This window comes from Camellia sinensis, chromosome 6 (genome assembly GCF_055761805.1).
Source record: "Camellia sinensis isolate YWXY chromosome 6, ASM5576180v1, whole genome shotgun sequence".
NCBI lineage: Eukaryota > Viridiplantae > Streptophyta > Magnoliopsida > Ericales > Theaceae > Camellia > Camellia sinensis.
In genome coordinates this window covers 136,035,371-136,058,291 of record NC_138966.1, presented here as the reverse complement: position 1 = coordinate 136,058,291, position 22,921 = coordinate 136,035,371, and the positions used below count along the sequence as shown (strand labels likewise).

At 36.7% G+C, this 22,921-nt stretch overlaps 1 protein-coding gene and 1 pseudogene across 1 annotated transcript; both read right to left on the bottom strand.

The window, feature by feature from the left end:
- Positions 1–8,636: 8,636 nt before the first annotated feature.
- On the bottom strand, positions 8,637–9,308 carry LOC145793607 (uncharacterized). Its single transcript, XM_082876471.1, has 2 exons — positions 9,137–9,308; positions 8,637–9,025 (listed from the first exon to the last, which is right to left on the bottom strand). Exons 1-2 carry the CDS (start codon positions 9,306–9,308, stop codon positions 8,637–8,639), a joined length of 561 nt encoding a protein of 186 aa, XP_082732597.1.
- Positions 9,309–20,630: 11,322 nt separating this feature from the next.
- On the bottom strand, positions 20,631–22,497 carry LOC145793606 (protein JINGUBANG pseudogene; annotated as a pseudogene).
- Positions 22,498–22,921: the final 424 nt, after the last annotated feature.

Below are 22,921 nucleotides of genomic sequence, written 5' to 3'. Positions count from 1 at the left end.
TCTTCAAGTACATTGACAACACCTTTACAAATTTTTCCTTGCATCGAATAAAGTGTATGAGTCTTCTTGCACTTCGCCACCACCAAAGAACCCTTTGTGAGCTTTCATATTCCATCACCAAATTTGTTGTTGAAGCCTTCATCATCTAGCTTCCCAGTAGAGATCAAATTGAGGCGAATGTCAGGAACATGCCTCACATCTTTAAGCAACAACTTGCAGCCCAAATTTGTTTCCAAGCAAACATCACCCATGCCAATAATATTGGACAAACCTTCATTACCCATTCGAATAGAACCATAATCTCCTTTGGTGTAGGTAGTGAAGAAATCAACTCGAGAAGTCACATGAAAAGAACCACTAGAATCAATCACCCAATTGCTCTCTTGGCCCACAAAATTGATACAATCATCTTCACAAACAACCATGAGATCATCGGTAGTAACAACTGTTGTGTTTTCTTGCTTCTTATCCACACTTTTGTCACGCCTTTTCTCCTTGTTCTTGAACTTTAGGCATTCTCGCTTCATGTGCCCTTTCTCATGGCAATAATAGCACTCAATGTCTTTCTTTGAAAAAGAACCATCTTTTGATTTGTCACGGCTTTGATCACGACCATGAGGAGTCTTACTCCTCCCCCTTGTTTTGCTTCGGCCTCTCACAACGAATGCTTCCGAATGAGAGGAATCCACTGATTTGCTTCTAGTTTCTTCATTCAACAAGCTACTAGTGACTTGGTCTATTGTGACAACTCCATCGGGCGCCGAATTACTAATTGTCACAACCAAAGTCTCCCAACTTTCGGACAAAGAACTAAGTAGCATCAAAGCCTGCAACTCATCATCAAAAATAATTTTCATAAAAGCAAGTTGGTTAACAATACTCTTTATTTCATTCAAATGTTCTGGAATAGGGCTGCCATCTTTATATTTTAAATTAACCAACTTACGAAACAGAAAGGCTTTATTTGTGGCTGATTTCCTATTATAAAGGCCTTCTAATTTTTTCCATAAATCATGTGCTGAAGTTTCAGTAGCAACATGATGAAACACACTGTCATCAATCCATTGACGGATAACACCAATGGCTTTTCGATTAAGCTTATTCCATTCATCATCTTTCATACCCTCAGGTTTGCCACTATCACCCTCAATGGGTCCATACAAATCCTTACAAAATAATAAGTCATCCATTTTAGTTTTCCAAGTTACCCAATTGCTTCCATTGAAGCTAGACATACGACCCACATTCCCCTCCATTGATTTACACAAATAAATAAACCCAAATAAACTGTAAGCTCTGATACCAGTTGTTAGGGAAAATATAAGATTTCCCACAAGTAAATCAAACAATGAGAATAAAAACTAATGCGAAAAAATTAAATCAAAAGCAACACAAGAATTTTTACGTGGTTCCCTCAATGTGAGGTACGTCCACGGGATCGAAATCCAATTCCACTATCAACCAAAGAGTTTCCAAATGATTACAAACGAGACACGAACGGTCTCACAAAATCACCCTTAGGTGAATTTCAAATAATCACAAATAAACAAGAGGAAAGATTTCACCAAATAGATAAACAAAAATCTTCAAACCAGAGTTGTAGAAGACCCAAAATAAGCGACCCAAATCAAACTTCACTCAAGCAATCAAAAATATGCACCCAAACAAAACCTTCCAAGCTTTTGTAACCAAACGGCACCCACCGTGATTGAACACTAATCCCATGTAGCAGCTGCCAGCACCTTTTGGAGAACTATGAATTAAATTTCAAGCAGCCACACAAATCTTCCAAGTCCTATCTCACCAAAACCAACTAGCTGCTACCGTTTTTCCTTTTTTTCCCCACGAGGCAAAAACATAAACAATATATATATATATATATATATATACATATTGTTGATTAATGAGCTTTTCAATAAAAAAACCCTAGTTGTATCCAAATTAAATTGGGTCTGCACAAATTAGATATAATCTATTAAAATATATTATACTTAAACCAAACCAAATTAAAACTCTTTTAATAAACCAATTGGGTCCCACACTCCAATAAGGAGGTATACCCAACAGTGACTTGCAAAGTAACTTTTCTATTAAAATATTTAAATGCACAATAATTTCTTCAAGTAAATAAAAAAAAATAGGTAAAATAACATTTCATACCAATATGATATTTGTTGGTTTCCTCTTGAAATAATGTAATTCTTCTTTCTTTTTTCTTCTTTTGAGATAAATGGGTAACTCAAGTAATAAGAATTCGAGTCTCACCACTCCTTCATTGGTTAGATTATATATTTGTGTTGTAAATAATATAACATTCTCAAAAAAAATATATAATCTTTATTATTTTGAAATCAATCTGTTAAACCAAAATAAAAAGGAAAACACCTCTTAACATTTGATGAAAATACACACAAAAAATCCCTAACATTTCAATACCATAAGTTATATCACAAATACCTCTTGACATTTAGCCCTTGTTTGGGATGTTGGTTATTTTAGTTAATTTTTTGACTTTTTAGCTATTTTATGAGATGAAAAATAAAATTTGTTTGGGATAATTTGTGATTTTTTGTAGTTGAATAGATAATTGTGAGAGAAAAAATGATTGATCGATGGATAATTCTATTTACATGTCACTAATCCTCTCAACACATACAATTACTTAGTACACACATAATTTTTAAGATTTAAAAATATCTTAGTTCACGCCTTAATTTTTTATTACTAACCCAAAGGTAACACATCTTGTTTGTTTGAATACACACCACAATCAACACCCAAATATCTCCATCTTCAAAATGCCAGAAACCTCCATCTTTATAACACTATAGATCTCCATTGTCGGCGTTGAAAATATACAGCTATAGTGCACCAGGGCAAAAGCCTGACTTTTTCCTGTAATTTACTCTGTCTGGCCAACATTTAGACCCGGTCGGGTCAGAATAGGCATGGCCAGGCTTCAATGAGGCACGACCGGGCTTAAAAAATAAGGTTGGTCAGTGGGATCCAGTTGTCATGTATTGCCTCTTCTCAAACTCTATAAATGGTGCTCTTATGCTGTTTTTCTATCTTTAGTATTTTGTTCTCAAGATGGAGATGCTGATCAATAATAGGCTTTGAGACTAGATAGCCACTTTGGACGGCTCGAAAAAGGTGAACTTTCATAGTTTCGGCCTAAACGCTCTTTTTCTTTGAGCCGTACTTCGCTTTATTTTCCGTTCCTCCAGGTCGGTACTCGATGATGGAACCCGATCACACATGTATTTTGCTTTGGATCACAAGAAATGTGTCCAACGCTCGAAGAATTTCAAGCATTGAAGGAATCCCAGCCCGACGAAGAAATCATGCCTCAGCCCCGTTTTGGCCATGCCTAGGCTTTGGGACGGATGTGTGGGCTCCCCTTGCACGAGGCTCGATCCTTGGCTCATGAAAAGGGGAGTTGGACATCCCATGTTTGATTCATCAGTTTTTCACCACCGGAGACAGAGGAGACCTCCATTGGCGGGGTTATCAGTAGCATGCCCTATGCTTATGTTTACTCGCACACTTTCTTTTTTCCCCTAATTGCGACAAAAACCAGCATTAGGTTGATTGAGGTGGCCCAATGCCTAAAAGAGGGTAAGAGCTGCATTAGTTTAGCACTGCTCGAGACCCTGATGGGTTTGGAAGCCTTTCATCGGCGAGACCAGATTTGCAGGGAGTCCGCTGCTTCTTCAGGTATTATTTCCCACCCTTTCCTATTTATGATTCCTCACATCACTCGACACTCACTCTCTATTTTCATCTCTAAACCCCTTTTCTTACTTTTCTCTCAATGTACATCTCTCTATTCTTTAATCTCTCTTATTTTTCATCCCCTCCCAGGTATGGCTCATGGATAAGCTGAAAGTAGTGGATCCGTGTCCCAAGTACTCAGCCAAAGCTTACTTTTTCCGCCAAAGGCTAGTAGACTTCCCTTCAAAGGGATGGTGGTGCGACTAGATGTGCAGCAGGTCTGCAGCTGACATAACGTGTCGTTGCCCCTGGCTTAATTTGACTGAGATGAGCTACAGCATGTCCCGTCAACTGGGTATACAGTTGATTGGTCTCACACACTATGTGTTCTATTTCCCTTTCCGGTTTAGACGCCAGTTTGGACATGATCAAACTCATCCAGAAGAAAAGATGGAATACCCGGCTTTATTTCCCATTCGTGGTTCACACTTGCCTCGGTACCTCACTACTTGGAGGGATGAGAGAGCTTCTGGCCCCTGCCCCTAGCTTCAATTATGCCCTTTCTAGTGAGTGTTTGGCTTGGCTTAAGGACAAAGCACAGGTTGGGCCAATTTTGGTTGTAAAGACTTCCGCAAGCACGACCAGAGAGCGTAGAAGCACCTGACTTATCTATACCCCTAGTTTATTGCTTTGACCTCTCTTTTCAAGTTTTATGATGTAAAAGCAACTTTGATTTAAATCAGAAAGTTAGAGAATATACTTGTGTTGAAATCAATGGAATTAGAGTTGCGAGCACTAAAAATTTTCCTTTTGGTCCCAAAATGGTCCAAGTTGTAAAAAGGTAAAATTTTGAACAAAATCAACTTTTATTAAAAAATTTCAAAACCGTTTTCGGGAATGATCACCATGACACACATAGAATCAACCCTCAAGATGTGCAGTCCCGAATCAACAAATCACAACTGCCAATAACTGCATCTGCCATACCAGCCCTTCTGCCAACATAAAGATCACACAACCGAGCTAACTGATAATGGAAAAAGATGGCCTGATCAAATATGAACGAATAGGAAAATTGAGTTAAAGTTGGTTACGGTCGAACTTCAAGATGTAGTTGCCTACGTATCCCAAAGATGGGAATCAGGCCTTACATAGTTCGGTTCAGGTTCACTCGAGTATTAACTCTCTCCTTTTGTGCTCTAACTTTTGCCATGGTCGCCCTTTAGGGTTTTCAACCTTGTGAGCTCAGTTTTTCTTTATTTCTAATTTTTCATGCTCTAACTTTTGCCTAGGTTACCCTTCTAGGTTTTTGGCCTAGCGAGCCTTTCAGGGATAGTATGTCTTCAACTTGTCCATATTGATTGACTGTGAAAATTTCAGGCCATCCAAGTCCATAAGAATAATTGCTCCTCCTGACTAGATTGACTTGATGATATAAGAACCAGTCCAATTAGGTCTGAACTTGTCCCTAAGGTCGTGAATAGGAGCCCAGTTGTCTTTCAGTACCATGTCTCCTTCCTTGAGATTCCTAGACTTAACTTTCTTATTAAAAACCCTAGCAATTCGGCGTTGGTAGCCCTGGACATGATACAATGCCCTCAGTCTTCTCTTATCAAACAATAATAACTCCTAAAATCTACTCTTTTGCCAGTTCACCTCCCCTATCTGACATTCGGCCATAACTCGCAGTGACAACACTTTAATTTCAAATGGAAGAACAACCTCTATCCCATAGATAAGAGAATAGGGGGTTGTCCTTGTAAATGTTCGGATTGAGCTTCTGAGCGCGAATGACAGTTTATCCAGCCAATCCCTGTATGTTTCCACCATCTTCCCCAAGATGTTCTTGATATTCTTGTTAGCAACCTCAACAGCTCCATTACTCTGTGGTCTGTATGTCGATGACTTATGAAAGGCCACGTTGTATTTCTCAAGCAGATCCACTACCTCTTTCTTAAAGTGTGAGCCGTTATCTAATATGATCTTATTCGGAACTCTATGCCGGCAGATGATGTTATTTCTGATGAATTTGGCTATATACGACGCTTTCAACACCGCATAGGACTGAGCTTCCACCTACTTTGTAAAGTAGTCAATTGCCACCAAAATGAACTCGTGCCTATTTAACCCTTTTGGTGAGATAGCACCGATAACGTCGATCCCCAGACTGAGAAAGGCCATGGTGAAGTCATGTTATAAAGCTTAAAAGGTGGAATGTTCATGCGATTAGCACGAATTTGACATTTATGGCATTGCCGTACAAAACCAATGCAATCCTCCTCCATAGTTGACTAGTAATAACCTTGTCTGAGGATCTTCCAGGCTAGCATCACATTATTCATGTGTGCCCCACTCTCTCCTCCGTGGATAGCCTCCATGAGGCGCTTCGATTCCTCTTCTTCTACACACAGCTTGTGCGTTCCCAGATGACCTCTTTTATACAGTTTACCCCCGCAGATGATAAATTGGATGGCCAGATGTCACGACCCAAACGCAGCCCTATGGGTTTAGCACCGTAACCGGCCAGTAATCCGAGATTACCGAAGGCCTGCAGAATAGTAATACAGTAAAATAGAGTACAGGGCCTGGCGGAAGCCAATACAGTAAGTAAATAGTGTCCATTGAGCTGTGACAGTCTGTATGCCAAAAAGATTTTTTTTTTTCATGCATTCATACATACAAACAGTACAATCTATACAAAATTTACAGTCACACAGTACAGGGACCTATTCCCTTGATAACAGTACAGTTAGTAGCTGACAGTCTATACAGTAATCCAAACAGTATGGAGACAGACGGGGGAAAAACAAGACACCCCAAAGCCATAGCATGGCAACTCAGAACCTCGCAGTGAGGCACGGTGGTTGGCTTGACAAAACTGGAATAACCCTGACGCCTCTAGCTTTGATCCGGTGCCTGTACACCTACATATATATATGAGCAGTGAGCTAAAGCCCAGTGAATAACATAAAGCGTAAAGGGGTTTAGAATGAATGTCCCTACAGTAATGAAAACAGTTCATTTCAATCAGTATTTCAGTTGCTCAGTACAGTAAACAGTCATATGTGGTACATCCATTAGCATATCAGTAACAGTAGGTCTTAGAAGACCGAACAGTAATGATGGCCATCAGTCAGTAAACAGTAGTGGCTCCATGAGGGAACCGACAGAGATCTCTGTAACAGTAACAGTAAACAGTAGGTGCTAAGGATGCCACAATACAGTTCAGAAATAAAGGACATACATTCATTCAGTAAATAATGCTAGTTCAGTAAACAGTTCAGTTCAGTATTCAAAAGATAATCAGTTGAACATATCTTTACACAATTGTTACTCACAGAGTTCTGGGCTACAGTAGGCTAGAGCGTCTCCTCGAAATGCCAACCCTATACAGGTAACAGATTGAACACACTCTAAGTTTCACAGTTGGGAAAGGTAATAATTACATCCCTAAATTTGCCTCGGTGTGTTCTACATCTATATCCTCATTAAGATGTCTAAAACTAGGCCTAAGAATGCCTAGGATGAAATGAGGATACAAAGATGCACTTAGAAAACATTTTCAGAAATTTCAGTGAAACAGGGTCCCGCTCGAGCGCAGGTTTCCCCGCTCGAGCGGTCATGCAACAAATGTACACGCTCGAGCGTCAACTTTCCCGCTCGAGCGTACTGTAAAAGTACTAGATGGGTGAAATCTCCGCTCGGTGCCCGCTCGAGCTTGAGACACAAGACTCCGCTCGAGCGCCCAATCCTCCGCTCGAGCGGACTGTAAAACAATGCAGAGAAATGTTGGATGCTCGGATTCCACGCTCGAGCGCCACTTTACCCGCTCGAGCGGAAGTGCAAAATCTAGAAAACCCAGATTGCACCTCCAAGCTCCAACCAAGTTCAAATGCATCTAAACTCGACCTCTTGGGCTGAATTTCCAGAAAACACTAGTAAACATATAGGATAACATGGTTCAAAGCTCAATTTTGAGAAATCAAAGCCCAAGGGTGTTTAATTCAAACCCAATTTCAAACCATTTTCATGAACATGGAGAACATGCAAACATGCATGAATTCAAATCATTTTGAAGCTTCAATTTGATGCTCTAAGGAGCCAATTGTTTCCAAAACATGATGAAATCATGGACCATTACAAAATTATGGACATGCATGCACCATTTTACTATGAAATTAACTCACAACTCAACAATTCAAACATGCATGCATGAAATGAGCTTCAATTCACCATTAATGAACCAATCCATGACTTAGCTCTACAATTAGACATGAACCATGCATGAATCAACTTAAAGACAAATCAACAAGATGAAATTCGTACCTAGGTTCCTTGAATGCGAGTCTAGAGGTTCAATTATGCACTTAAGCTTTCAATTCCTCAAGATTCAAGCCAAATCTCTATGTTGAATTCACTACTCTCCCTTCCTCTCTCTCTAAGGTCGGCAAGAGCTCAAACAAGGCTGAGGAAATGTTTGTTTCAAGTGTATTCAAGGCTCACATGTTATATTGAGATAGTGGCCACTAGGTGTGGCAAAATGGTAATTACGGCAACCATTGCAATTTAACTCATTTTAATCCAATTTAATCATACCTAATCGGTTTTCAGATAATTACACCGTAAAATCACATTAATTATGAGGGTCAAAACACATTAATCAATTCCCGGTTCGGCCGCCGACAAGGCCTTCAATTAACAGTTTAAACATAAAACGTCAACAGATCAAGTAAACAATCGAACAGATAGAATACAGATTAACACACCTACTCAGTCAATTCAGTTCCAGTTTTCAGTCAGTCAGTTCAGTACTTTAATCAGTTCAATTATCAGTCATAATCAGTTCAGTTTAACGGTAATCAACGTTTATCGGTAAGCAGTGATGAGGGTTATTACACCAGACGCCGTATTCCCCGTTTGTCCTAAGCATTTGCCCCTGGTGGATATGTCTCATTTTCCAGAAAGTTCAAAATATTATAATACCAGGGGTTTTTGTCTTGCACATCATCTATTGTGGCAATAGTCTCATAAGCTGGTATGTATTTCTGTTCCATAATAATTGGACGCATCTTCACTCCCAACGGGATGTCTACCATAGAAGATAAAGTTGTCAGTGCATCAGCGAACCGATTGTTCTCTCTTAGCAGGTGCATGAATATTAGTTTTTCAAACCTTAGAATTAGTATATCCAGGGCCTGATGGTAAACCTTCATCTTCTCTTCTTTGACTCTCCAGTCTCTGTTTGATTGAGAGACAACCAAGTTTGAGTCCCTAATGACATCCAACTTTATCACCTCTAGTTCTAGGGCAGCTTCCAAACCAGCAATACACGCTTCATATTCTGCTTCCTTGTTGGACACTTTGAACCAGAATTTGAAGGCTAAGGGTATATGGAAATCATCGGGTGCTATCAGCAACACACCTATTCCATAACCGTAATGATTGGATGCTCCATCAAAATACATTGTCCAGGTTTCCTCATTAATTTGCAGAATATCTTCATCTGGGAACAAGTATTCCACTGCCTCATCTCCTTCTACCGGGTGGTCTGCCAGGAATTCCGCTACAGCTCCTCCTTTAACGAACTTGTGCATAACATATTTGAGATCAAATTCGGAGAGAAGAAGCAGCCAACGAGCTAGCCTACCCGTAAGTGCTAGTTTCTCAAAGAGATATTTGATGGAATCTAATCTCGAAACCAGGATTACGGAGTGAGCTAACAAATAGTGCCTCAACTTCCTAGTAGCCCATACCAAGGCTAAGCATGCTTTTTCTAGGGGAGTCTAGCGGGCTTCATAGTCTAGCATCTTCTTGCTCAAGTAATAGATGGCATTCTCTACCTTATCTTCAGATTCTTGAGCGAGCATGCACCCCATGGTCGAGTCCGACACTGACAAATACCGAATCAAAGGCTTTCCCGGCTCTGGTGGCGACAACATAAGCGGATTCTGGAGGTATTACTTAACCTACTCAAAGGCAAACTGACATCGATCGTCCCATCAAAATTTCTTTCCTTTCTTTAAGAGACCAAATAGTGGTTCACAAGTTAAGGTTAATTTGGAAATAAACCGTCTTATGAATTGCACTTTGCCTAGAAAGCCGCGCACCCCCTTTTCAGCCCTTGGTGGTGACATTTCTAGGATGGCCTTGATTTGGAAGAATCTACTTCAATTCCCCTCTGTGTGATCAGAAACCCCAGTATTTTCCCTGTCGTTACGCCGAAAGGTGCATTTTTGCAGGTTTAACCTCAACTTGTATTCCTTGATCTGTTGAAAGAATTTTTCTAGTGCGGTGTAGTGGCCTTCTCGCTCTTTGAATTTGACAATCATGTCATCCACGTACACCTTAACCTCTTTGTGGATCATATCATGCAGAATAGTGGTCGCAGCCCTCTGATAGGTAGCCCCAACATTTTTTAACCCAAACAACATGACTCGGTAGCAGTATGTACCCCATGGTGTGGTGAAAGTCATCTTTTTATGGTCCTTCGGTGCCATCAGAATCTGGTTGTACCCAGAAAACCCATCCATAAAGGAAAACAATACATGGCCTGCGGTGAAATCTACTAGCTCATCAATATGCGACAGTGGAAAGTCATTATTCAGGCTGGCTCTGTTCAAGTCCCGAAAGTTGACACAAACTCGGATTCTGCCATCCTTCATCGGCACTGGGACAATATTGGCCAACCAGGTCGGATACTCAGATACTAACAAGAATCCTGCATCAATTCGGACGAATTTTGCACAACTTCTACTTGACTGGTCGGGCCACGGGGTCGAGAGGGATTCGATACTATACAATCTTTGGATCGATTCCAGGCATGTCTTCGTAGGACCATATGAAAACATCTTTGAAATCTTTTAATAAAGTAATTAAACGCTCACGTCCCCCTGAAGACAACATGGACCCTATTTGGATCCAGCGTGGATCCTTCTCAGTACCCACATTAATGGCAATGATTTTATCAAAACAAGGCTTAGCAAACCTCTCCTCCTCTCGATTAATCAAGTGTTTCAAAGCCAGAGGAATTTATTCTTCTCCATTTTCGTTAAAATTCTGAAAATCTTGGTCAATGCAATAAATAAGCGGCAAGGAAAAGTACACAGAATCTGCAGAGTTCTCATTCAAAAGGTCCAGATCTTCGGTTACAAGCTCAAAAGAAAAGCTGAATGAAGACCTAGACAGGACTTTGGTATCCGGGTTACCATCTCCAGAAATACCAGACTCTGACCCCAAAGAACTCGAATATGATCCTGACTCCACAGACTCAGTGGAATCAGATTTTGGCTCATCACCCGATTCAGAACTAGAAAGAAAGCCTCCCTCCAATTGCCAAGTAAAACGTGGTGCCCTCGATATATCCAAAATTCTAGAGATTTAGTCCACACCCAGTTCTTCCCCGATCATGAAGACAGTAAAGTTATCCCCCAAGTTCTCTAGGTCGGCCGTAGGATCTGTTAGGAGATTGGCCAGTGCTGCCCCCACTTCAACCTCGATGTTGTCTAAGTTATCTTTTCGTGCTTTGGCTAGCTTTGATGCTTGGCTTAGCCCTTTCCTCATCACTGTCCTGTAGCTACAGATCAAACAAAATCTCAAATCCGAGGACGCGTTTCTTTGAGGAATTTACCCAAGGCTCAAGAAAGCCACAAAAAGGGAAATCCTCTCCCTCTCGAACAAAACGGCCATTGAGCATCCCTCGGATTGGCCTGTGGACAAGCTCATAATACTTCCCAGCTCTCTTGGCCTTGGCTCTGCCCTTCATCTCTTCTCCCTTCCTTATCCAGTCCTTTTTGGTGGGCATATAGCCCAGTCCAAAAGTATGCGGGTTGTGTGGCACCTCTGCCGATGTTACAACACCTTTCTGTCTGCTCTTTCTAAGTCCCATTCTCGGAACATACCGCAACTTGTTCCTGGCAGAGGGTTTCGTTCCGATGATGCATTCTCATCCTTTCATATCTCCATCGTTGTCGTCGTTTCGCCATTGGCTTGCCAATGCATTGTTGCTATTTTAGATCTCCATCTTTGCCGTCATCTCACCGTTGTTTCGCGATGCATTGTCAACATTGAAAATTTGTCATTCTCACCATTGATTCACATATTGATATGTTTTTTTTTTTTCTTTCGTTCTTCTTTTTTTTTTTTTTTTATTTGGTTGCCAATTCAACTTCCATACCAATTTCTATTTCGAGTTTAGCTCAATTTTGATTGTCTAAACATAATATCATCGTACGAAAAAATAAAATCGAACAAATTAAATATTTTCAAAATATCTATATTGAACAAAATAAATATGTTCATACTTATTTCGTTTGGGATATGGGTTAGCTTTTTAACTTTTTGGCTTTTTTTGCTATTTTAGCCTGGGGCTAAAAAGTTTCGTTTGAGATAGTCTTTTTGACTTTTTTGACTTTTGTGAAAGAAAAAAATGAAATGATTATGGTTTGAATGTGACATTTTGTCTTATTAGGCTAAAAAGCCTATTTTGTCTTTTTGTGGCTATTTTAGCCAAAAAGTCCCTGTTTAGCTTATGCCAAATGAGGGTTATGTTGAACATTTTTCGTATGTTTATTTTTATTCTATTGAACATATATTAAATTTTATATATTATTTTATTTTTATTTTTTTGTAACTATTGAATACATCTAATTTTTGTAAAAAAGAAAATAAAATATATCAAAAATAAATTAAACTATTAAATTGAATTAAATTTGAGAAATAAAATTATTGAGGAATTAAAATATTTAATTTTTTATATGTGAACATTTATAATTTGGTCGACCTTAATAATTTGAATAAAATTGTTTTATTCGAATTAAAATAATCGAACATTGTGTAAAAGTTCAATTCTAGTTATCCAAACATGTGATGAAGAAAGTCATCTTCCTAACGACTATATGAACGATATAAACAAAAAATAAAAAAGCTTAGTAAATTGATCTTTTCATTATTGTATTGTTTAAAATCAACAATCTTAATATCATCCATAGTGTGCATTCCTACATCCCAAACAAAGTTAAATTGTAAACATCCCCATCATTTAGCAAAATCACACAAACACTCGTTAACATTTTACAAAAGGATTATAGACACTTCCTTAACTTAAATAAATATATGTAATAATATTAGTCAAATTATTTATACATACATGTGTGTATATGTGATTTTATTAATTAAATTATTTATGTGTACTTATATATATAATTATTTTTAAAATTTATTGTCACGTTTATAATGTAAAAAAATAATTTTGCTGTATCATGTGCAACTTAAAATAATATGCGCGACAATTTAAAAAATAAGCATACTAATGGTACATTAAACATAATAATAAAAAGAATATGGCTCATATCCCAAAAAATAAAAACAAAAACAAAAATAAAACAAAATAAAGGGTCCTTCGTTTGGTTCGAAAGACAAGAATAAGCCTTCGTTTAGGATGTGAGATGGTGTTTTGGTTTTTTAGTTATTTTAGTCTGGGGTTAAAAAACCTCGTTTAGACCATCAACATCAGCAATGCTAGAATAGCTTTGAAGCTACTGTAGAGAGCAGAAGTGAAGAATATGTGCTCCATCAGACTTTGTATCCCATTCATCCATTTTGCCAACGCTACAGTGCCTCAACTGATGAAGCGAGCTATTGTTCATAAGTTAATCAATTTTTTATTATATTTTCTTTCCCGCACTTCTTTCTCCCGCCAACAAGAACACCATCTGTCATACCACCATTACTATCAACACTTACCAAAGCCATCACAAATTTCATTCTCATCGTCTTGGAAGTTCATTAGGTTCTCTCTCTCTCTTACTCTCTGTAAATCATGTATCAGTTGATGAACTAGATTTTGTTGTTATACACATATACGTTCTTGCATTGTAAAATCATGTATCAGTTGATGAACTAGATTCGCTTTTGTTATTATGCACATATATGCTCTTGCATTGTAACTGTTTGATAAAATGCCTCACTAATTTGTCCAAGATGCTATGCCAACTAATTGATTCATTAGTAAATCAAGAATGTTGATTTTGAACATAGCTTTACAGAACACCAAAACCATTTTTGTTCTCATTTTTTCAACTTGGAATCTCTATTGAAAAAAGATTATAAAAAAAAAAAGAAGAAGAAGAAGAATTAGCTCAAAAATAGAACAACAGGGAGAATTTTTAACCTTTATGTGAGCAACAGTTTTGAATACATGGAAAGAGTGCAACTCTGAGTTGTTGCACCCCTGTGTTTTCTAAGTTGCACCCTCTACCTTTTTGTAATTTTTTTTTCTCCCCTACACTGAATTGTAATTTTCCCTTAATTGATTCCTATTGCGCATTAGGATTGGAATAGTTAAGGATAATAATTTTGGAATTTTATATTTTTGTCATCTCTATTAAATAAATAAATACATGTGGTTATTTTGTTAAACAACCAGTGCACTCACAACTCTTGTAGGGTGCATCTTTTACAAGAAGGATCTAACATTGATAGCCAATTCATGGAGTCTCAGTATATGAGTCAAGTTAGTCAAGTGGTTGGCCAAGAGTCTCCATTCTCTACTCAATTGGAATCCACTACTAAGATATCACGTGGAGGCAACTTTTCCATAGAAGAAGATAATATGGTTGTATCGGCTTGGCTGAACACTAGATAGGATGCAGTGCATGGAAATGAGCAAAAAAACAAGACCTTTTGGAGGAGAGTTGGGAAGTACTTTCACGAGCATAAGACATTTATTAGTGAACGTAACGATAATTCTTTGACAAATCAGTGGTCAACTATTCAACTTGGCACTAATAAGTTTTGTGGGTACTTTGCCCAAATTAAATCATTGCATCAAAGTGGTGTTAATGAGCAAGAAAAGGTATTAATTACATTGATCTTTATACTTCTCCTAGCATTTTCATTTTATGTTAAGAAGTTAATTATTGGTTTTTAATTTTTTATTTTAGATTGGCAAGGCAAAAATCATGTACCAAGAGGTTAATAAAATCTCATTTCAATTCGAACATTGTTGGAATATGTTGAGGCATTAACCAAAACGGTTTAAGTAATGCCGAAAGAAAAAAACCGAAAAGGATTAGAAATGATCCAACATCTTCACCTGCAACACCAGAGCCAATCAACCTAGCAGAAGATGATATCTCACCCTTGAAGAGACCAATGGGTAGGAAGGCGGAAAATGAGCGGTTGAAAAAAGTAAAGAACCATGATAGTTCTCCAATTGTGGATTTACTGAATGAGATGAAAGAAGAAAGAAAAAAAAGGAACTGAGAAGAAACTTGAACTTCTTCAAAAATCTTGTCATATTCATCCTTCAAGGGCTCGAACTGAACAATTGAAAGAGGAAGAGAGAGTCATGATGATTGATACAAGTGAGATGTCCCCAATGCAACAAGAATATTATCGTCTACACCAACTGGTAATCATTAAGAGTAGGAAAAAAATTAATGATGTGGAGTAATTGGATGATTTCTATTTGGGTGATTGTAATATTTGACATGTTTGACATGCTTTTATATTTGGATGTTTTTGGAATGCTTTTGGAATGTTTATGTTTTGATGTTTTTGGAATGTTTATGTTTGGATGACTTTATGTTTGGATGATTAAATCCCAAATGGCTTCCTTGTATGTATGTTGTGGGAAACAAAACTGAACTGGAGGAAAACCATGGCTGGTCGTCCCACCGGATGTCCCACCGGTCGACCGGTTCAGCTCCTATGTTGCAGCTGCTTCGCCGTTGATCTGTTGTTGTCTTGGGCCTTATTTTATACCTATTTTTACATCATTTTGCACTCCAAAAATATGGTTAAACACAAGGAAAATTTATGGATTATAATGATTGAATTAAACCTTTTCAATTCAATTATAATCCATGTTTCAAAATAAATCAAAACATAATAAAAAACAATCAAAAATGGAAAAGAAAGATAATTTTGTTCCTCTCTTTATTTCCTTCACATGTTCTTTTCGCACCATAGTTTTTGTTTTAATATTTTACATTTACTAAAACAAATAATTAAAAATATAACGCATTTATTTGCCAAAAAATAATTAAAACATGACACAATGTCCTACGACTGACTATATAGTTACCACAAGTGCTCAACAAGATCTAATTAGAGTTGAGAATGAATTGCTCTGTTTCTGATGTGGTGATTTTTTTGAATGAATTCCATAAGCTCGGTTGTACGCTCATATGACACTTGTGCCAAAGGGGTTTCATAGATTTGTTCAAAATCAATGTATTGTGCTTCATTGTCATCTCGCTCATCCTCAATGATCATATTGTGCAATATTATACAAGCCTTCATAACAACTTTAATTGACTCAAGATTCCAAGATCGTTCAGGTCCACGCACAATTGCAAAACGTGCTTAAAGCACCCCAAATGCACGCTTCACATCCTTCCTACATGCCTCTTGAGCCATAGCGAAATGTTTTTTATTGTTTCCTTGTAGACATGGAATTGTTTTCACAAATGTTGCCCATGGTGGATATATACCATCAGTAAGATAATATCCCATTATATACTCATTACCGTTGATAGTGTAATTGACTGGAGGAGCACGCCCTTGAGAATGCTCAATAAATGCAGTAGACTTTTCTAGTACATTGATATCATTACGAGACTTAGGTAAGCCAAAAAATACATGCCATATTCAAAGATCATATGATGCAACTGCTTCCAAAATAATTGTTGGTTCATGGGTGTAAGCAGTATACATACCTTTCCATGTAGCCGGGAAATTCTTCCATGTCCAGTGCATACAATCAATGCTTCCTAACATTCTAGGAAAGCCACGACTGTTGCTAACAGCTAGTAGTCTAGCAATGTCATTGTTGTTTGGTGACCTCAAATATTGATCCAAATAAATTTCGACCACCGCTTTGACAAAATAATATAGACTCTTCATTGTGGTACTTTCTCCAATCCTCAAGTATTCATCCATAAAATCAGCTGCTACTCCATAAACGAGCATTCTAAGTGCTGCAGTCATCTTCTGAAGGGAAAATAAACCGAGCACTCCAGCACCATTTCTTTTCTGGACAAAATATGATTCATAAGCTTCTACCACAAATTGAATACGAAGAAAAAAAGAACCTTTCATTCGAAACCTCCTCTGAAATATATTGGAAGGATATACTGGTAGATCAGAAAAATAATCTAGAAAGAATCTTTGGTGACCTTGCAAAGAATGGCGCCAAATGAATTTGCAGCGTCGATTAGAATTGTGTCGTGATCTTGATGAACTATTGGCTGCTAGTCGTTGCCCTTCCATAGCAGCTATTCCAATTGTCTCCAACTCATCGTCGGAGTCAGATTCATAAAGAATCATATCGTCTAGAGAATGAAGATCCATATAGAGAAAATAAACACAAAATGAAATAACAAAATTAGGTTGATGTGGATGAAATTTAGATAACGATAGGTTTTATTTATATTGAAAGAATATGACCGTTAGAATATGACCGTTACAATATAGCCGTTGGAATATAATCGTTAGTAGGGGTGTGCATAATACCGCCGAAACCGTCAAAACCGCACCGAACTGCGCCGCCAAGGCAAATTCGGTATTATTTGCCAATCGAACCGTCAGTTTTTGGTAAGAAAAATGGCAAATTCTAATGACACTTTTATCAATCCGCCAGTTTCTATTTTTCTTCCAAACCGCACCGACCCGCACCGCTATTAAATCATGTTTTATAAGATTCTAAAAATTCTTTTTTACTTAAGTTTGCTTGTTGTTCTATACCTTAGAATATAGTATTACATTACTGCTCGAGGGGAATTCAAGATGTCAGTAATCCAAAATAAAGTTGGATTCCAATTCACATTTCAATCTTTTTTTTTTCTAGCCATGTTGCAAACTTGCATCAGCTCACTTTTCAATTTAAATACTTTTCAACAGTAAACATTTTCAATATATTGTAAACCCTGAATGATATTAATTTTATTTATTGTATTTGATCATTGTAGCTTCCACAGATACTTGTAATGAACTGATGGCATAGTCGTTGATATTATCATGTTATTGCTACACTTGCTGCATCAGAAGAAAGCTTCGCAAGATGCTTAACATCATGGTATCTCTCGTCTTTTTTTTACTCTTTGATTTAAGTTTTGTAATTTGAATTATATTTTTTATAAACCGCCAATCCGCCCGAACTGCCAAGGTAAATCCGCCATTATTTGCCAACCGAACCGCCGATTTTTGATAAGGAAAATGGAAAATTCTAGTGACACTTTTATCAATCCGCCACCCGCCATACGGTTTCTATTTTTCTCTCAAACCGCACCAACCCGCACCGCGCACACCCCTAATCGTTAGAATATAGCCGTTGGAATATGACTGTTAGAATATAGCCATTTTAAAAATATGATGGTTAGAAAAAATATATTTAAATTGAAAAAGATAAAAGAATAAAAAATAATATTTTAATGAAATAGAATTTTAGAATAGAGAGTTTGATGGAGTGTGTATATATAAATAAGAGGCTAGCTAAAATAAAAAAGTGAATTTTGGGTTATAATTTGACTCACAATTTGCTGAGGCTGATGCGGATGCTCTTATGATAGATTTTTTTTGACTTTTTTGATTTTTATGAGAGAAAAAATGAAATGATTATGATCTAGATGTGATATTTTGTCTTATTAGACTAAAAAATCTATTTTATCTTTTTATAACTATTTTAATCCAAACTCTATATGTCAAACAAAGTCTAAAAAAATCCAAACATGATAATGGCAATGTCTGCACCACCACCAGTGGAGTGGCGACCCACCTCAACAACCATAATAATTCTAGAAATATAGAAATGTTTCACATGATGAAAAATTAATTATATTTAGTACTTGTGTATTTTTATTAAAATTTTATTGGGTAAATTACAAATACACTTCCTGAGATTTGCTTAAAATATCAAGTGCCCCTGTGGTTTAGAAAATTACAAATACATTCCTGTTAGAATTTTTTATTTAACAGAATTAATTGAAAAAGTGAAATTTCTAGCTGTTCACTTGTACAATAATAAAATTATCTGACTTATTAATTGAAATAAAATTTTAACATTATGAAAAACTGTTAATTAACTTGATGATTTCTTAATAAAATGACCTATTTGTTATGAAATTAGAAACCTTAAGGGGCATAATGTAATTTCTAGAACCACAGGGGGTAATGTGTAATTAAGTAAACCTCAGGGGGTGTGTTTATAATTCACCCAATTTTGTTATAATTTTGTTATTTTTAAGGGTAAATTACAAACACACCCCCTGAGCTTTACTTAAATTACAAATTACCCCTTGGTACTAGAAATTACATTATGCTCCCTAAGGTTCTAATTTCATAACAAATAAATCCATTTATTAATAAATCATCAAGTTAATTAATAGTTTTTAATAATAATAAAATTTTATTTCAATTAATAATTTAGATAATTTGATTATTATATAGGTGAACAGTTAGAAATTTCATTTTTTCAATTAATTCTGTTAAATAAAAAATTCTGACATGAAGGTATTTGTAATTTTTCAAACTACATGAGGCAATTTGTATTTTAAGCAAATCTCAGGAAGTGTATTTGTAATTTATCCTATTTTTAATTATAACAATTAACTTTTTATACTAATGTTTTGTTTGGCTATGTGGGTTGAGTTGGGTTGGGACTAAATTAGTTACTAAAAAATAAAATAGATTAAATTGTCAATAAGATAAAATGTCACATCCAAATTAAAATCATTTTCACTTTTTCTCTCACAAAGGTCAAAAAAGCCAAAAAAGACAATTCAAGCGAACTTTTTAGTCCCAAACTAAAAAAGTCTCAACTCCAAAAAACCAACTAAATTTTTTTTGCCAAACAACAACTAAGTCAAGTTATAATCTCACATTTTCATCCGTCTATTGTTAACAAAGTAGACAGAACTCGTCATTTGAAGAATGTGTGACATTCTTATTATCTCATTACACCCTTACACTTTTATTAAAATCTCACTAAACTACTTACACTTTTACCAAAATCTCTCTTTAGTCCACCCACTTTCAATTTCCTTTAGCTTCATTAATGATAGATAGACAAAATGGCGAAATTGAAACTTGATTTAAAATGTAAGGAGTTGATTACTACAATTGAAAATAAAATTATCAAAGTGAGATTTGGATGAAATTGTAAGGGCAAGTGTAATTTATCTCATAATGAAATATAAATATAAGATAAGAACGAGTCTTATGTGATGTGAAATCCACATATAAAACTCACATTTTATCTCACATCTTGTTAGTAAAAATTAGAGATTATTTCATTTTTACCCCTATACTTTTATACGATTTTCAATGACTGCCCCAGACTACTCTTGTTTTCACGTGTATCCCCATACTATTTAAGTTACTATCAATTTTGCCCCTACCGTCACATTTGAAATAGAAAATATTAAAAAAATTACATTTTGGCCCCAAATTTCAAAAGAAATATGCAAACCCACCCTTTTCCTACCAGCAAACCACCACCACCAACCACCACTTCAAGCCCTTCTATCTCATTCGTCATAACTCCGTTTCGCCTCATTTTTACGTCGTTGTATTCGAATCACAGTCTAGTTTTCGTATCACATCTCACACGCCTCGTTCTTCCTGTTTTTGAATGCTATCAGAGCTCCGAAAGTTGAAAAAAAAAATAAGACTTTTCTTTTCATTTTTGACTTTTCTTCGAGCCATCTTTCGGACTTCATATCTTTCTCGATTCTTGACGGTTCTACTTCACTCTTTAGCCATTCTCTTTATCTCACTTCCTACTTCGCCCTATACTACCTCGCTTTCTCACTTCTTCATGTAATGGGCAGTTTTGGTATGCCGAAAGTTGTCCAAAAACTAATTTTGAAAATTTCAAACGTTACAACCCATATGGTGTAGTTTAGTGAAAAAAAGTGTTAGGTACCCTTCTCATGCATCTCTCGCCACCATATCTTGACACTTCTAACTGCGGAGCCGGTGAAGACCAACCCATCAAATCCAGCAACCACTGCATTTACCGCGTCATCATGAACATGAATCGATTCCAAGCATTTCGAATTCGATACTCTCCAAACCTTCATTGTCTTATCCCAAGAAGCTGAGTATAACAAAGATTTGTCTTCGCTCAAACTAAGACACGAAATTACATTGAAATGTTTGAACCAAACCGTACTTCGATTCCTTCTCACCTCAACATAATTGCTCAGATTGATTGAGCTCTTTATATAAGGTTTTAACGTGGGTAAAGTCCCGATTCGTTTGTGAATTGTTGGATTCTTCGCAGACACTTTCCATAATCGAATCTTCTTGTCTTGATGGCCCATGAAGATGATTTCATTTGCAATTAAAATTGCTTTAACTAACCCACTATTCGATTTGAACCCAGAAAACTCCTCCTGATTCTTCTATACCTGAATGTTCTTACTATTAGAAGGGTAATTAAAGAATCAAAAGGTTGGAGAAGATGGTGTCATATACAGTTATATATATATATATATAGTAAATGAGAAAAAAAGGGTTGTAATGGTAGTTCTCAGGGACAGAGGCTTAATGGTTTACCAAGGGTCCTAAGTTTTTTGTAATGTTTTGAAATTTTCAAAATTAGTTTTCGGACAACTTTCAGCATACCAAAACCGTCCATTACACGAAGAAGTAAGAAAGTGAGGCAGTGTAGGTGAACTACGAAGTGAGATGAAAAGAATGGCGAAAGAATGAAGTAGAACCGTTAAGAATCGAGAAACATATGAAGTCCGAAAGATGGCTCAAAGAAAAGTCAAAAATGAGAAGAAAATTTTTATTTTTTTTTATCAACTTTCATAGCTCTAATAGCATGCAAAAAAATGAAGAACGAGACATATGAGATATGATACGAAAACTAGACCGTGAGTTGAATCTAACGGCGTAAAAATGAGGCGAAACGGAGTTATGACAAAGGAGATAAAAGGACTTGAAGTGGTGGTGGTTTGCTGGTAGGAAAAGGGTGGGTTTGCATCTTTCTTTTGAAATTTAGGGCCAAAATGTAATTTTTTTAACGTTTTCCATTTCAAATGTGACGGCAGAGGCAAAATTGATATTAACTTAACTAGCATGGAGATACATGTGAAAATAAGAGTAGTCTAGGGGGGTCATTGAAAATCATGTAAAAGTATAGAGGTAAAAATCAAATAATCTCTAAAAATTATGCTGAGTCTGGATTGACAGCAACCAAGCAATAATCTTAAACTAAACAATTAAACAGGAGTAATCAAGCAATTGTGGTACTGGTTTGAATGCCTCGAAAGGATGAGAACTTCTTTGGATCAACTGATAGTAACAAAATAAACAAGAAGAAAACAAACTTTTTATACTAACTGATGGTACCAAAGTAGACAAAGATAAACAAAAGTAATTTCAAATTGAAATCACCAAAGTTCACCCATTTACAAAGTTTAAGTTAGAAGGGGAAAAACCTACTCCTAAATTACAATTGAAACTACTCCTAAGTCTAAAAACTAAGTTGTTGTGTTGTTGTTGATGTCTTCTCTCTCTGCAAACCTTCTGACTTTTATAGCTCTTCTTTCCCACAACCCCATGATCTCCTCAATCTGCAACTACTGCCGTGTAACTGCTGTAACTACGCCCTCACTTCCAAGCCTTCAAGCTACATTAAATCTTCACCTCCACCTGTCGAACTGCATCTCCTTCAAGTTGCCATATACCTCTCAGTCCTTTGGACCCTCCATCAATAGATAAAAACCTCCACCTTGCACATTCCTCTTTTTGCAAGTCACCCACTAAGCCCATGACTTATCGAATAATTGCTCTATCACCTACACTATATAATGCACATTATCAATCTCTCTTACGTTGCTAGCCCACTCAAATAACTATTAAACCCTCACTTGACCTTGCCACATGTCACACTTTAACTGGTCCACCTGTTGACAGGACCTAGCAAAAATGGGTGCAAACACATCTATATTCTAATTTATGGAATATTTTATGTCTTCCTAGCACTGCTCTAACCAACATTTATAGGAGAAGGGTTCCAATCCATATTTGTTTGATGAAATACCAACTAAGTTGATGATAGGAGTAGAATACAAAAAAGTGCATTGTTTTAGCTGAAATTTATTTCAAATGTGACCTCCGCATCCAAAATAAATTTTCTGTATACTTTTTTGTGCACTAAAGATTATTATAAAAAGGTGAAACTACATGCAAATAG